The 16,471-nt window shown below is 39.6% G+C and overlaps 2 protein-coding genes across 2 annotated transcripts in view; both read left to right on the forward strand.

Annotated features, from left to right (window-relative positions):
* EFHC2 (EF-hand domain containing 2) overlaps nt 1-16,471 on the forward strand; it is a 203,088-nt gene that overhangs the window by 136,396 nt on the left and 50,221 nt on the right.
* LOC115841204 (WD repeat-containing protein 13-like) lies at nt 11,988-13,159 on the forward strand. The gene is made up of 2 exons (XM_030834973.2): nt 11,988-12,478; nt 12,892-13,159. The coding sequence occupies exons 1-2, from the start codon at nt 12,364-12,366 to the stop codon at nt 13,074-13,076; spliced, it is 300 nt and encodes a 99-aa protein (XP_030690833.1). The 5' UTR covers nt 11,988-12,363; the 3' UTR covers nt 13,077-13,159.

The raw sequence follows: 16,471 nt of genomic DNA on the forward strand, positions 1-16,471 counted from the left end.
ATGTTAGTTTTCTGTGGCTACCGTAACAAAAGCAAACTAGGTGGCTTAAAACAACAGAAGTTTATTCTCTCACAGTTCTAGAGGCCAGAAGTCCCAAATCAGTATCACTGGGCTGAAATAAAGGAGTTGGCGGGGTGATGCTGCCTCTAGGAGAATCTGATCCCTTCTTCTTCAGTTTCTGTGGCTGCTGGCAGTCCTCGGCTTGTGGTATTACTCCAACCTCTGTCTTTGCCTTCACATCGCTTCCTCCTCGTGTGTGCGTGCGTGCGTGCGTGCGTGCATGAGAGAAATCTCTCTCTCTCGTAAGGATACATGTGATGGCTGTTAAGGCCCACCTGGATAATCCAGGATAATCTCGGGTAATCTATTTCAAGATCTTAAATTAATCACATCAGCAAAGACCCTTTTTCCACGTAGAGTCACATTCACGGGTTCCGGAGATTAGGACCTGATATCTTTGGGGATTATTCTTCAGTCTCCTGTACTTATGAACAGCCATTTTGCTATTACAGACAGCTGCAAGGGAACATCCTTGTGCATGTCTCTGTGGATTCTCTAGAATAGGAGCCTAGAAGTAGAATTGCTAGGCTATAAGCTGTATCTTCAACTTCACTAAGGATTGTTAAATTTTTCTTAGAAAGTGGAAGCATCAATTTATATTTTCATCCTTTGCACATTGCTCATTTTTTTGTTGAGATTTAAGTCTTTTTTAAAGTCTTTGTTCTTGATACATTTTGCATGCAAGTCCTCTCTTGGTTATGTGCATTGCAGATGTATTCTATGTCTGGCTTCTCTATTCACTTCCTGTATTGTGTCTTTTGTCATGTGGAAGTTTAAATTTTTAATTGTAGATGAATTTATGGGCCTTTTTCCATTATAGTTAGTGAATTTTGCATCCTCTTTAAGAAATTATGAATACCATATGAATTTCCAGTTGTTCCAGCACCATGCATTAAGTCTATCCTTTTTTCCCCAGTGGTTTGTATTGACACATCTGACATATTTCATAGTCCCATATCCATATGAATCTGTTTCTAAGCTCTCTATTTTGTTAAATTTGTCTACTTGTCTAGCCATAGGCTAGTACCACCTGTTTTAATTTGTTACTATGGCATCATAAGTTGTGATATAGAGCAGGGTTCTAATTTTTCTTCTTCTGACTATTCTTAGGCTTTTAATTTTCCATATCAATTTTATGACCACTTTCTAGTTCTTTAAAAAGCCAGATTGGATTTTGACTGGAATTGTGTTGAATTTATAGACTAACTAGGGGGCAGAACTGCTGTCACTATGAAATAGAGATTTCCCATCTTTGAATATAGTGTATCTTGTTTTATAATACTATACAGTTTTGTTGTCATTGCAAATATTGCCTTTTAATTTTAGAATTACATTTTCCAGTTGGTTGTTGCTGGTGTATATGAATGCTATTGATTTTTGTATTTTATTTTTTGTATGCTGGTCTCATTTTCCCTCTTGAGTCCTCAGAATATGTAGTGTCTTTTGGATATTATTTTGGACCGTATCATATAAACTGTAAATAATGACAGACCTGCTTCTTCCCTTTTAATCTATATGATTTCTTTCTATTTTTCTTATTATAATATTTTGGCTAACAGCTGCAATGTAATATGTAAGATAAGTAGTAATAGCAGGGATCCTTATCTTCTTCCTGATTTTAAAAGAGGTATTTCTAATATTTCACCATTAAGGTCATAGGTTTTTTGGTAGATGCAGGTATTCTATTTAGGATTTTCCCATCTTTGTTCATATAGGAAACAGACCTATACTTTTACTTTCTCATACTGTCTTTGTCCAGTTTAGATATCAGTGTTTTATAATAGTCTTATAAAATAAGTTTCAGAACATTCACTCTCTATAAAAAGTAGGTATTATTAGTTCTCTGAAGGTTTTGTAGGAGTTGCGTGTAAAACCATATAGCCATTCCTTCTTTTTCTGTGGGTGGATTTTTTAACTAATGGTTCGCTTTCTCTAAGGAGAGTACATGCTATTCTAGATTTCTATTTTTTCTTGAGTTGGTTTTGAAAATTATAAATATTTTCTAGAAACTTTTCCATTTCGTCTAATTTTTTAAATGTATCACCTTTTTAAGCCCTATTACTGTTGATTTGTGCCTTTTCTGTTTTTTTAAGTCAATTTTACTAGAGTTATTTGATTAATTTTAAAAAGAACCAGATTTCAATTTGTTAATCCCCCCCCAATTTTTACCTTTAACTTCTATTTTATTAATTCCTACTTTTATTTTTATTATGTCCTTCTTTCTATTTTCTCTGTGTTTATTTTCTAATTTCTTGACTTGGACATTTGTTTCACTGATTATCAGTCTTTATTTTCTAAGAAATGTACTTGAGGCTTAATTTGCCTTGTAAATACTACTTTGGCTTTAGTGTGTTTAGTGTTTTTTGTCCTTCCTGTGTAAATATTTCCTAAAATTGGCCAATTATTTGTTTGTTTTTAAATTTCCAGATGTGTATGACATTAGCTTTATAGTTCTTTTTTCTCTTTTTGTTACATTTAGTTGGATAATATGGTTTGCATGATACCAATTCTTTGATATTTATTGAGACTTGCTTTGTAACTCTGGGAATGAATAAACTTATTTTCTGAAATGTATTTTTTCTCTTACTTTTGAAGTTTAACTGGGTAAATAATTCTAGATTTATAGTTATTTTCCCTTGACCTTTTGAAGATATTATTCTGTTGTCTTCTGCCCTCCATTGTGGTTGTTGGTAAGTCTCTTATTAATATAGTCGTTCCTTTGTAGTCATATGCCTTTTTTTTCCTCTCTGGTTGCCTTTTTCTTTGTTTTTGGTGCCCTGCAGTTTCATTACAGTGTATCTTGGAACTATTTGTAATTCTTCAATTTGACAATTATTCTCAGCCATTATCTCTTCAAATCTCTTGTCCATTCTCTCTGTCTTTCTTCTCAAACTCTCAAGCTGTTTTCTGTTTTCCTCTTAACTACTTGTCAAACTTCTCTCTGTTTTCCATGTCTTTTAACCTCTCATTCATTCTTTTCATTGATTTTTTATTCTGTGCTGCATTCTTGGAATTTTCCTTAAATCCGTCATCCAGTTCATTGATTAAGTGACTTTACCTTCCAGTTCCTTAAGTGCTATTTAGTTGTGTGTGCGGGTGTGTATGTGTGTACATGCACTCATGTATGTTTTAAATGTTTCTGTTATTTTCCATGGCATCTATGTTCTTTTCTTATGGTTTCTCTATTTTTTAATCTGTTTTGTAATTTTAAACATAATAATTTCATAGTCCATTATTGATTTTTGTACTGTTGTCCCAAATTCATGGGGTACTACTCCTTCTGTTACATCTGCTGGCTCTCACTCATGGTGGATTATTTCCTTTTATGTTTTTTAAGCTCATCTTAAACTGGACTTTCTTCCCCCACTGCAGTGTTCCTTTGCTGCTTGGGTTGGCCTTTCAGAGTTGTTTTTGTTTTGTTTTGCTTTAAACCCTTTTATTTTGAACTAATTGTAGACTTACAAAACAGTTCCAAAATAGTATGGAGAGTTCTCATATATCTCTCACTCAGTTTCTCCTAATGTTAGCATCTTACCATAGTGCTATTATCAAAACCAGGAAATTAACATTGGTACGATATACTAAACATCTTATTTGAATTTCACCAATGTCTTTTTTTCTTTCTCAGGATCCTGTTTAGGATCCTACACGGCATTAGTTGTTCTTTCTTCTTAGTCTTCTGTGATCTATAACAGATCCTCAGTCTATCCTTGTCTTTTATGACCCTGATATTTTTGAATAAGTTTTTTGAATCAGTTATTTTGTAGAATACCCCTCAATTTGGATTTTTTTTGATGTTTTCTCATGGTTGGTCTAAGATTATGCATTTTTGGCGTAATCTTGGCAATTTTCTGTAAAAATTGTACAGAAATGATGCATCCTTCTTAGTGCATCACATCAAGGAGCTCATGATGTCAATATGTCTTATTACTAGTGATATTGACCTTGATCACTTTATTAAGATGGTGTTTGTCAGATTTCTCCATTGTAAAGTTACTATCGTTCCTTTTGTAGTGAATAAATACCTTGAGAGAGATACTTTGAGACTATGCAAATCCTGCTTTTCCTCAAGCTTTCACCCACTAATTTTAGCATCCAGCAGTAGAACTTTCAGAGTATTGATTTTGCCTCTCCAGGCGGGCTTATAAACTGAACTTAATTTCATCTTAATTTTGATGTTAATTTATTGCCTTGGAGCTTTCTATAGTTAGTGGGTAAAATAAATTTGTACTACAAATTCTTATTAGGCAGAATATTGGCTTTGAGATCTATCAGGTAATCTATCCATCTTCCTCCCTCCCTCCCTTTTTTCCTCTCTCCCTCCCTTTTTTCCTCTCTCCCTCCCTTTTTATACAGAGACTCAGAAAAAAGGTCCATTGTCATCTCTCTAAGACAATGGTTAGAGTTTATTAATCCTTCTTTCACTTCAGTTGCAGCCTTTTTACAGTTCTAACTTTATATACAGGCTTTGTATGTAGGAGTTCCAAACTGCTACTCACCTTGGCCAGAGGCCTTGTTTCTTGTGCCTGAGTGAGCATTAAAATCCAAGCTCTTGGGGCTTCCCTGGTGGTGCAGTGGTTGAGAGTCTGCCTGCTAATGCAGGGGACACGGGTTCGAGCCCTGGTCTGGGAGGATCCCACATGCCGCGGAGCAACTAGGCCCGTGAGCCACAACTACTGAGCCTGCGCGTCTGGAGCCTGTGCTCCGCAACAAGAGAGGCCGCAACAGTGAGAGGCCCGCACACCGCGATGAAGAGTGGCCCCCACTTGCCACAACTAGAGAAAGCCCTCGCACAGAAACGAAGACCCAACACAGCAAAAATAAATTAATTAATTAATAAACTCCTACCCCCAACATCTTCTAAAAAAAAAAAAAATCCAAGCTCTTACCTGTTAACAGTGTTCGATTCCCACCTCCCCTAGGTGCCGCCCTGTTAGTTTGTACACCTTCCTCTCTGGCTGTACCAGCTACCTGTTTGCCTTGGTACCTGTGACATTTTCTCTCCTTTTTCACAAGTTCAGCCAGCAATTTGAGTTTCAATTGCTATCTCGTCTACCATTTTGCCACACATAATCTCTACCATGCCATACAGACTCTCAACTTACACTGGAGAAAATACAGACTAGACACATTACTGGGGAATGTAACATCATTATAAATACCTATGCTGAAGTGGATTTGGCTTTGCTTGTGTAGACCTAGTTAAAATCAGCTCCACTATTTAAAATCTTAATAACTCTCAGGCTTTTCTCTTTCTATTTTTGAAGCATATCCATTCTTATAGCCTTGAGTTTTATGGGATGCTAGAAAAAATTCTTGGCATTTTAGAATAAATAAACCATATAATGTTGTGCCAAAACAGATAGACTATTTCTTATGTTTCTAAAGAGTGGAAAAAGGACCAACTCTTTTTCTGAGGTTTTATATATACATGTATATTTATACTGTGTTTCTCTTATTTCTTTTTCCATGATTATATTCTTGTGGGAGTGGGTAAATCATTAACAGTGAAACTACTGTTTCATCCAAAATACAGTGTTCTAATGGTCTCTTTTCGAAGAATAAAAGCAAGGCAGCTGTGTGGCCACTAGTTGCTAACAAATGACCAGGTTAGTGCCACCCAGGCTTTCTCCTTTAATTAGAGTCCCAGTTTTGTTTTAAAAAATGAAAACAGTAACTAAATGTTAATTTTTAGTTCCTAAGAGGGAGAATTATGATGTAACAATTATGATGTAAAATGAGAGAATATTACAGAGCAGGAGGGGAATGACACTTAAGCCACCATAGGGCAAGCCCTACCTGGCTGTTTTTCATTCAAGTAAATTTTGCAACCCAAAGTACTGGGTGTGGAGGGTGTGCCTCTCAGTGTGCTGTTTAGCCATGTACATTTAGCATTCATTCAATAAACATATATTAGGCACCTACTCCTGTATCAGGTCCCATGGTGGGTTCAGAGATGAATGAGCTGCCCTCATCTTTGAACCTCGATCAATCACCATAGGACCTGGCACTGATGTTTCTGGGCCACCCAATTCATGTCATTCTCTTTCCACACCATTTTGGAAGGGATCTCTCCTTTGCTGTCCAGCCTCATCTTTGAACCTCGATCAATCACCATAGGACCTGGCACGTTTCTGGGCCACCCAATTCATGTCATTCTCTTTCCACACCATTTTGGAAGGGATCTCTCCTTTGCTGTCCAGCTTTCTCCTACCCTTAAAGATATTCCAGTTTACATTTTTTCTCTTAAGATGTTCCTGAACACCCCAGCTCACAGTGATCTCTGTCTCTTTGATCTCCTTGCATTTATGGCTGGTGCCACTCAGCACATCTTTTTATTCCCTCATGCATGTTAGTTGAAGAATAAGTGAATGAATACAGGCATGAACAAAGGCAATGACCTTTGTTTGGATTCAACTTTCATTCACATAGTAGTTAGGATCCTATAGAAAGGGGATTCTTAACTGATTTTGGCCTTTCTTGAAGGAAAGTTCATTCTACTACCTACTAATAATTCTAATAATAGCTAATACTTGTGTTTGGAGACTTGAATCAAGATGGTGGAGTAGGAGGACGTGGAACTCACCTCCCTGCACAAACACATCAAAAATACATCTACGTGTGGAACAATTCTCACTGAAAACTGAAAATAGCAGAAAGACTCCTGTACAACCAAGGCTATAAGAAAGATCTACACGGAATTGGGTAGGAAGGGAAAAGAAGCAATCAGGTCGGGACCTATGCCCCTGGGAGGGGACTCAGAGGAAAAGGGAGATTACACAGGTGGAGACCCTCCTTGGGAAGTGAGCATTTCGAGCCACATATTGAGTGCCTCAGTCCTGGGGCCTGACAAAGAGAAGATGAGCCCCCTTGGCTAGTTAGAGAGCCAGTGGGACTAATATGAAGGCTGTGGGAAGCCTGGACTCCACTCATGAGGAGCACACTAATGCTTGCTTGCTCCTGAAGCAGGGTGGAATGGGTGATTGAAACTACACAGGTGGCTGATTGGTTTCCTGTGACTGCCCTGGCACACGCCCCAGCCTGAGCCGAGTGAACACTCCAGCACTGTTTGCCTTGTGTTGTAGCTCCACACTGGAGTGAGGGCTGTTATGACTGAGGAGGAAGCCTGGCTAATAGACACTGAGTGGCTCAAACCCTAAGCAGAGTCTGATCAAGGAGGGGGTAGCCACTTCTGGTGATCATGCAGGTGGTGCATCAGAGGTGGTACTGATCTCTGGCAGTGGCCAGACCACCACAGCCCATGCCGTGGCTCTCACCGAGTACCCACACCAGCCCTTTTTGCTCCAGCACTGCTCCCCTCTTGGGTGAAGGTGCTGGTGCTGGTGCTGGGAGGAGGAACAGCACACACTTAAATGGAACTGAGCCTGCTCAGCCCGGACCCTCAGGACTTCTGCTTCAGCAACTTGGAACCTGACTCTACCCCTCATAGGGTGGTGATGGCCACTGAGCAGAGGGGAAGCCCCCCTCACACCTTGCTCTGCCCTGGCCCCTCCATCTCCAGCCCCATTGTCTACCTAGGTGATACCTGCCAGCACACCCTGAGGAAAGACATGACTTGTGTTCACATCAAATCCAGCTCTCTCACCAATGCCACTGGGCACATACAGACTGTATAGGGTTGCTCCCACATAAGGATACCTCTTCAAGACCACCATAGGTAACTGTTTCACCTAATTTCATAGAGACAGAGAGAGAAGCAAAATGAGAAGACAGAGGAATTTGTCTCAATTGGAAGCGCAAGAGAAGACCTCTGAAAAAAACAACTTTTGAAACAGAAATAAACAATTTACTAGATAAAGAATTCAAAGGATTAGTAATAAGAATGCTAAATGAATTAGGGAAAAAAATAGATGAACACAGTGAGAATTTTAACAAGGAACTAGAACATATAGTCGAAAGGAACACAAATGACAAGCGTTGGTGAGGATGTGGAGAAAAGGGAACCCTCGACATCATTGGTGGGAATGTAAATTGGTGCAGCCACTGTGGAAAAGAGTATGGAGGTTCCTCAAAAAAACTAAAAATAGGGCTATCATATGACCCAGCAATTCCACTCCTGTATATATATCCAAAAAAACCCCAAAAGTCTCATTTGAAAAGTTACATGCATCCCAGTATTCATAGCAGCATTATTTACAATTGCCAAAGTATGGAAGCCACCTAAGTGTCCATCAAGAGATGAATGGATAAAGAAGATGTGGGGTGTGTGTGTGTGTGTGTGTGTGTGTATACACACACACACACACAAATAGATATAGTTATACATTAACTTATATGAACCCCATGGCAACCACATATCAAAAACCTACAACAAATACACAAAAACAAGAAAGAAAGGAACATAAGCATAGCACTAAAGAAAATCATCAGACCACAAAGAGAGAAAGTAAATGAAGAAGAAAAGAACAGGGAAGAACTACAAAAGCAACCAGAAAACAAGTAGTAAAATGGCAATAAGTACATACATATCAATAATTTATTTAAGTGTCAATGGACTAAATACTCCAATCAAAAGACATTGGGTGGCTGATTGGGTTAAAAAACAAGACTCATCTATATGCTGCTTACAAGAGGCTCACTTCAGAACTAAAGACACACAGACTGAAAGTTAGGGGATGGAAAAAGATATTTCATGCAAATGGAAATGACAAGAAAGCAATATTTATATCAGACAAAATGGACTTTAAAACAAGTCTATAACAAAAGGCAAAGAAGGGCATTATATAATGATAAAGGGATCAGTATAAGAAGAGGATATTTTACTTGTTAACATGTGTGCATCCAATATAGGAGCACCTAAATATATAAAACAAATACTAACAGACCTAATCAGAGAAATTGAGAACAATACAATAATAGTAGGGGACTTAAACATCCCACTTACATCAATAGACAGATCATCCAGACAGAAAATCACCAAGACAACAATGATCTTAAATGACAAAATAGACCAGTTGGACTTAATAGATATCTCCAGGACATTCCATCCAAAAATAACAGAATACACATTCTTCTCAATTGCACATGGAATGTTCTCCAGGATAGATCACATGCTAGGCCACAAAACAAGTCTCAACAAATTTAAGAAGATAAAAATTATATCAAGCATTTTTTCTAACTACAACAGTATGAAACTAGAAATAACTTACAGGAAGAAAAATGGGAAAAGCACAAACATGTGGAGACTAAACAACATTGGTGGTTTTTTTAAGTAAAAACAAATGGGTCCATGAAGAAATCAAAGAAGAAATCAGGAAATACCTTGCAACAAATGAAAATGGAAGCATAACTTTCCAAAATCTATGGGATGCAGTAAAAGCAGTTCTAAGAGGGAAGTTTATAGCAATACAGGCCTACCTCAAGAAACAAGAAAAATCTCATATAAACAACTCAGCTTTCCATCTAAAGGAATTAGAAAAAGAAGAATAAACAAAGTCAGCAGAAGGAAGGAAATATAATAAATATCAGAGAGGAAATAAATAAAATAGAGACCAAAAAAAAATAGAAAAGATGAAACCAGGAGCCAGTTCTTTGAAAAGAAAAACAAAATTAATAAACCTTTAACCAGAATCTTCAAGAAGAGAGAAGACCCAAATAAAAAGATAAGAAATGAAAGAGGAGAAATAACAACCAATACCACAGAGATACAGAAAATCAAAAAGAATACTATGAACAGTTACATGCCAACAAATTGGACAACCTAGAAGAAATGGACAAATTTCTAGAAACATACAACCTTCCAAGACTGAATCAGGAACAAACAGACAATCTGAACAGACCGAATACTAGTAGTGAAATTGAATTTTTAATAATAAAAACTCCCAACAAATAAAAGTCCGGGACTAGACAGCTTCACAGGGGAATTCTACTGAACATATAAACAAGAGCTAATACCTGTTCTTCTCAAACTATTACAAAAAATTGAAGAGGATGGAACACTCCTAAATTCATTCTACGAGGCCACCATTACCTGGATACCAAAACCAGACAAAGACACTATAAAAAAAATCATATGCCAACATTTCTGATGAATATAGATGCAAAATTCCTCAACAAAATATTAGTAAATGGAATTCAACAGTATATAAAAAAGATCATATACCACGATCAAGTGAGATTTATTCCAGGGATGCAAAAATGGTTCAATTATTTGCAAATCAACCAGTGTGATACACCACATTACTAAAAGGAAGGATTAAAAATCACATGATAATCTCAATAGATGCAGAAAAAGCATTTGACAAAATTCAACATCCATTCATGGTAAAAACTCTCATCAAAGTTGATTTAGAGAGAACATGTCTCAACATAATAAAAGCCATTTATGACAAACCCACAGCTAACACCATACTCAATGGTGAAAAACTGAAAGCTTTTCCTCCAAAGTCAGGAACAAGACAAGGATGCACACTCTTGCCACTTCTATTTAAAATAGTATTGGAGGGCTTCCCTGGTGGCACAGTGGTTGAGAGTCTGCCTGCCGATGCAGGGGACACGGGTTCATGCCCTGGTCCGGGAAGATCCCACATGTATCCGGAGCCTGTGCTCCGCGATGGGAGAGGCCACAACAGTGAGAGGCCCACGTACCACCAAAAAAAAAAAAAAATAGTATTGGAAGTACTAACCACAGTAATCAGACAAGAAAGAGAGATAAAAGGCATCAAAATTGGAAGGTAAAGAGTAAAACTGTCACTATTTGCATATGACATGATACTACATATAGAAAATCCTAAAGTCTTCACCCAAAAACTATTAGAACTAATAAATAAATGGATAAAGAAGATGTGGTATAGATATACAATGGAATATTACTCAGCTATAAAAAGAATGAAATTCTCCCATTTGTGACAATGTGGGTGGACCTAGAGGGTATTACGCTTAGTGAAATTAGTCAGATAGAGAAAAACAAATACTCTATGCTGTCACTTATGTGTGGAATATAAAAAATAAAACAACGGAATGTATATAAAAAAGCAGAAACAGACTCTCAGATACAGAGAAGAAACTAGTGGTTACCAGTGGGGAGAGGGAGGCGGGAGGAGATAAGGGTATGGGATTAAAAGACACAAACTAGTACGTATAAAATAAATAAGCAACAAGGATATATTGTCCTGCATAGGAAAATATACCCATTATTTTGTAATAACTTTAAATGAAGGATAATCTATAATAATATTTAATCACTCTGTTGTGCAACTGAAACTAATATAATATTGTAAATCAACTACACTTCAATTAAAAAAAAAAAGAGCTAATACTTACATGCTACTTACCCCATGACGGGTGCTGTACTAAATGCTTTCTATATATTAACTCACTTAATCCTCACAGCAATCCTAAAATGTACATACTATTCTTATACCCATTTTGTAGATGAGGAAACTGAGGCACAGAGAGCTTAAGGAAGCTACCCAAGATCACATACTAAGTTGCAGAGCTGGGATTTGCACCCGGCAGTCTAGCAGTTTCATCACGAGTTCTAAGATTTAGAATAAAACTAGGTAAGTTTGACTCCTCATTGTGCCTCTCTAATGCCTTATGGTCTTCATCTGTGAAATGAGAATAATTCAGGAGATGACTGAGGGGATAAAATAAGTTAATATATGTTAAACACCAAGCCCGTAAATGCCCAGTTACATTCATTCCATTCCCGTCCCCTCACCACTGGCCACATGGAGCTTATACTTTCTGGTTCTAGAAGGCATGTGTGTGCTTCCAGATGGTCCAGCAGCTGTCTGAACAACCTTGAGACCTTTGCTGTCATTGAAATTTTCTTTCTTGACTTTACCCTTTCTGGATGGCTCTCTTCTGAAAGGAGCGCAGTTGAGGTGGGATTTAAAAAACTTCCTGGGCATATACCCCTTCAGTTTTTCTTCTATTATATGTGGTTTTATACTTATTTCTATTTTGCCTTGTTTCAGAAATGGGATTAAGTTGAGTTACTAAGATGCAAACAATTCTATAACACAAGATGGATATACAAATAATAAAAGTGAGAGAAAAAAAATAAATATAGGAACGAACTGTGGATCCAGGGTGGAGTTGACACACAGAGTGTATTTACAGACTCTGAAGTCATGGGCGTTTACCAGAGGTCAGCCATAGGCTGGCTCTGACCTTCCTAGAGGTCAGCACCAAATAAGAGACCACGAGCATAAAGCAACAAATAAGCCCATTGCTTAGCAGAAGGAATCCTAATACAAAGCACAAGACTGGCCCACCGTTCGTCCCCCTCTGGGGCTGAGGCTGCCCCCGACCCGCTCTCTTCCTCCTCTCAGGGTGATGGACAATGAGGGGACCCTGCAGCTGAAGAGAAGCTTCCCCATTGAGCAGAGCTCGCACCCCGTACGCAGCATTTTCTGCCCCCTCATGTCCTTCCGCCAGGGGGCCTGTGTGGGTGAGTCCCATGGGGTTGGGGTGTCTGGGTGGCCAGGGAGGGGCAGGGACCAGGGCTGGTGCTGATCTGGCTCAGCTGTCACGACATCCTAATGCCCTGACTTCCTGGGCCTCAAGAACTCTCACGCCCCAGCAACCTCACACTTTGAACACAGACCCCCCAGACAGCCCAGAAACCTCACAGCCTAAGACACAGACCCCTCCCCGCCACCAACAAAGAGCTCAGAGACCTCACACTCCGGACGCGGAGCCAAAACAGCTAGGTGACCTTGCATCTGGGGATGGTCCACCCCAGAGCCCCCAGCCCCGGGACCTTACACCTTGGACATAAATCCCTCAACACCTCAGAGACTTCACATGCAGGGCACCCCGCTGCCTCCTGCAACACCTCCTGATGGTCTCTCATCTGGGCAGTGACGGGCAGCGAGGACATGTGCGTGCATTTCTTTGATGTGGAGCGGGCAGCCAAGGCCGCCGTCAACAAGCTGCAGGGCCACAGTGCGCCCGTGCTGGATGTCAGCTTCAACTGCGATGAGAGCCTGCTGGCTTCCAGCGACGCTAGCGGCATGGTCATCGTCTGGAGGCGGGAGCAGAAGTAGGAGACTTCCATCCTTGCCACTGTCCACCTTCCCACCTGCCTCCGGCCCCAGCCTTGTGTTTGTAAATAAAGTTCCTGTGGTTGTGCCGATGGCTGGCTCCCAGATCTTCTGGGGTTGGGATGGGGGAGAGGGCAGCTCTAGGACCCAAGATGGGATGGGGTTCACCTCCTCATTCATGCCTTCATGCATTGATTCATTGATGGATTCATTCAACAACCGTTTATGAACGTCTGCCATGTCACAGGCACCACTTCAAGTGTTTTACACAGTCACGCTTTGGACAGACATTGTGGAGCACCTCTGTGCGCCAGGACCTGTTCTAGGCACTGAGGGTACAAGCTGTGACTTAAACTGGCAGGAATGGCTGCCCTCGTGGAGCTTACATTCTAGTGGAGGCAGGTAGATAATAGACAAAAATATATAATAGGTCAGCTAGGGGCTTCCCTGGTGGCACAGTGGTTGAGAGTCCGCCTTCCGATGCAGGGGACATGAGTTCGTGCCCCGGTCCGGGAAGATCCCACATGCCGCGGAGCGGCTGGGCCCGTGAGTCATGGCCGCTGAGCCTGTGCGTCTGGAGCCTGTGCTCCGCAGTGGGGGAGGCCACAACAGTGAGAGGCCCACGTACTGGAAAAAAAAAAAAAGGTATAATAGGTCAGCTAAAGCTGAGCGTTGTAAGGAAAAAGGGCAGGGGATAGAGTGCAGGAGTGAGGGGAGGGTTAGGCTCTTTTTGGTGTCCTGATCAGGGAAGATGTTCCTGACAGTGTGAAATTTATTTTTCTTTAATTTTTATTTTATATTGGAGTATTACATTAGGTCCTTGTTGATTATCTTTTTTATGTATAGAAGTGTGTATATGTTAATCCCAAACTCCTAATTTATCCCTCCCCTCCTTTCCCCTTTGGTAACCATAAGTTTGTTTTCTATGTTTGTGGGTCTATTTCTATTTTGTACATAAGTTCATTTGTTTTCTGTTTTTAGATTCTGCATATAAGCAATATCATATGATATTTTTCTTTCTCTGTCTGACTTAACTTCACTTGGTCTGATAATGTCCAGGTCCATCCATGTTGCTGCAAATGGCATTATTTCATTCATTTTTATGGCTGAGTAATACTCTATTGTATATATGTACCACATCTTCTTTACCCATTCATCTGTCAGTGGACATTTAGGTTGCTTCCATGTCTTGGCTATTGTACATAGTGCTGCTATGAACATTGGGGTGGGTGTATCTTTTTGAATTTGAGTTTTCTCTGGGTATGAGACCCTTCCCTGTTCTGGTTGTACCTGCTGCCACCATGTGGGTTAATTCGGCCTGCAGGAGGCTTAGGCCTGACGTCACTGTGACCGTGACTAGTCACTGTTGCTGCAAGTCAGCTCTGGGCAAACTTGACCCTGGGAGTGACCACTGTGTGGCTTAGGAGGGACTGTGCTCCAGCACTTGCTAGAGAATCTCCCTCCTTCCCAGAGTGGAGAACATGGCTTCTGAAATGGCAGGGAAGTTAGGTTTGTGACTGACAGCCAGCTTCCCTATTTTGTTTTATCTTAATTCATTCCTGCTCATTTTCCCTTTATTTTTTATAGAAATGTCAAACAACTCTTAATAGATGAGCATATTTACTTTATTTTTGATTTAGAGCCATTTATGCTTTATAGATGAGGTATCAGCATATGGATTTCTGAATTACTTTTAAAACTGCTGTTTTTAGGTCTGATGTTCTGTGGTTACACGCTAGGATTCATTACATCATTTAAGCACAGGGTGTTTAGAACAAAGAGCCAGGAACAAGTTCTCATTATATTATCTGGACTGAAAATGATTTCTCACTGACATTGTGAAGTTTAATAGTTCCAGCCACTGTCAGAGTGTAGTCCGGTCGATTGCCTAGGTTGTGTCTATGACTTCTGATTCAGATAAGTGATTTAATTCTCATTTCAGTGCTGCCCTCTCCCAAGCTCAGAATTCTTCATAGAAGACCAAAACAAATAAAAAAATAGGACATGACAGTAAAATGTAATAAATTTTCCTACTTCAGATTCTGATAAGGAAGTAAATCATTGTATTCATCAATGGACTTATATTTCTTCCTCTTCTGATTTATTTCCTGGCATAGGAGACCCAGTTGCCTTAATGACGATCTGTCAATTGAGCGTAAGCCAAATAGTCTATCTTGGGGCTTCTATGTCATTAAGTGGTCCTAGGGAAGGGCCACTGTAAGGGTTGTACAGACTGTGGACTGCACAATTCTGGGGACACCAAGCATGGAGAGGCTCTTTTCTAGTCCCTCTATCAGTGGTTGGGGTACTGGGACAAGGCTCCCAGCCTTTTCTCTGCTACTTAATCTTTTTTTCCCTACCAACACCCCACCCCAAATTTGGCTTCTTGGTCTCCAGATCAAAAGCTTGTCTCTCCCTCTGTCTTTCATGTTGACTTGGGCACATTTATTGAGGATGGACATGATTGGATCCCTCCTTTCCTTAACGCGCCCCCCACAGATACACATACGCCCCATCTGTGACAGATCCTATGGAATTTGGTTAAGTGCAGCCCCACACCAATGCCCAGACTGCTCTATAAACCTCTTTGTAAGGTTGCACAAACAGAGAGAAACTAAACCGTGCAGTGTAGGAGGTTCCATGCAGATTCCGAAAGTGATTTATCGTATGAAAAATTGGTTTTTGTTTATTTGTTTTTAGAACCTAGTTAATGGTCACAACCAGATGTATGATGGTCTCAGCAAGAGCAGACCACTTTGAGAAGCAAACAGACCAAAATAGGGAAAGAGTTGTATTAAAATGTGCAAAACACATATTTTCTGAAATAAAAATTAAACAGGAGGTGCTAATAGGAGACTGGACACTGCAGAAAACTCAGTAGTAAACCAGAGAACTATCTTTAGAAACACTCTCAAACACAGCAAAACAAGAAAGAGATTAAAATGTTGAGAAAGAAGGAGCAGAAATGGAGGTAGAGAGGGAACTGAACAAGTGGAACTACGGTAATAATCAATGATAATTTTTAAAGAAAAATCCTTTTCTAAGTGAAAAAAAAAGTCTGGAAATTGAGAGATTTCACTCCGTTCCAAGCAAAATATGTGAAAAGGTATCACCAGATACACCTTGGTAAAAATTTAAAGGTCATATATGAGGAAAGAATCTTATAAGGAGCATCAAAGCAAAACAAACACACAAAATAAAGCTTGAAAACACCACCACCACCAGCAGAACCAGTGACCTAAAAACCACAAAGATGTGGCTTCAGGTAACGCAAGGAGAAAATGGATCAAATCTTCAGTGCTTTGAGAGTAAGCAAATTGGGGACAAGTTGTTTTTCGTACATGGAGACAATAGAAATGTTTTTAAATCTTCAAGAAAATGGACTATAATATAGTTTC

Source organism: Globicephala melas, chromosome X (assembly GCF_963455315.2).
Source record: "Globicephala melas chromosome X, mGloMel1.2, whole genome shotgun sequence".
NCBI lineage: Eukaryota > Metazoa > Chordata > Mammalia > Artiodactyla > Delphinidae > Globicephala > Globicephala melas.

Coding starts and splice junctions, on each gene's coding strand:
- LOC115841204 (XM_030834973.2), top strand. CDS start 12,364: ATGGACAATGAGGGGACCCTGCAGCTGAAGAGAAGCTTCCCCATTGAG. Junction 12,479..12,891: donor CCGCCAGGGGGCCTGTGTGG/GTGAGTCCCATG, acceptor TCATCTGGGCAG/TGACGGGCAGCGAGGACATG.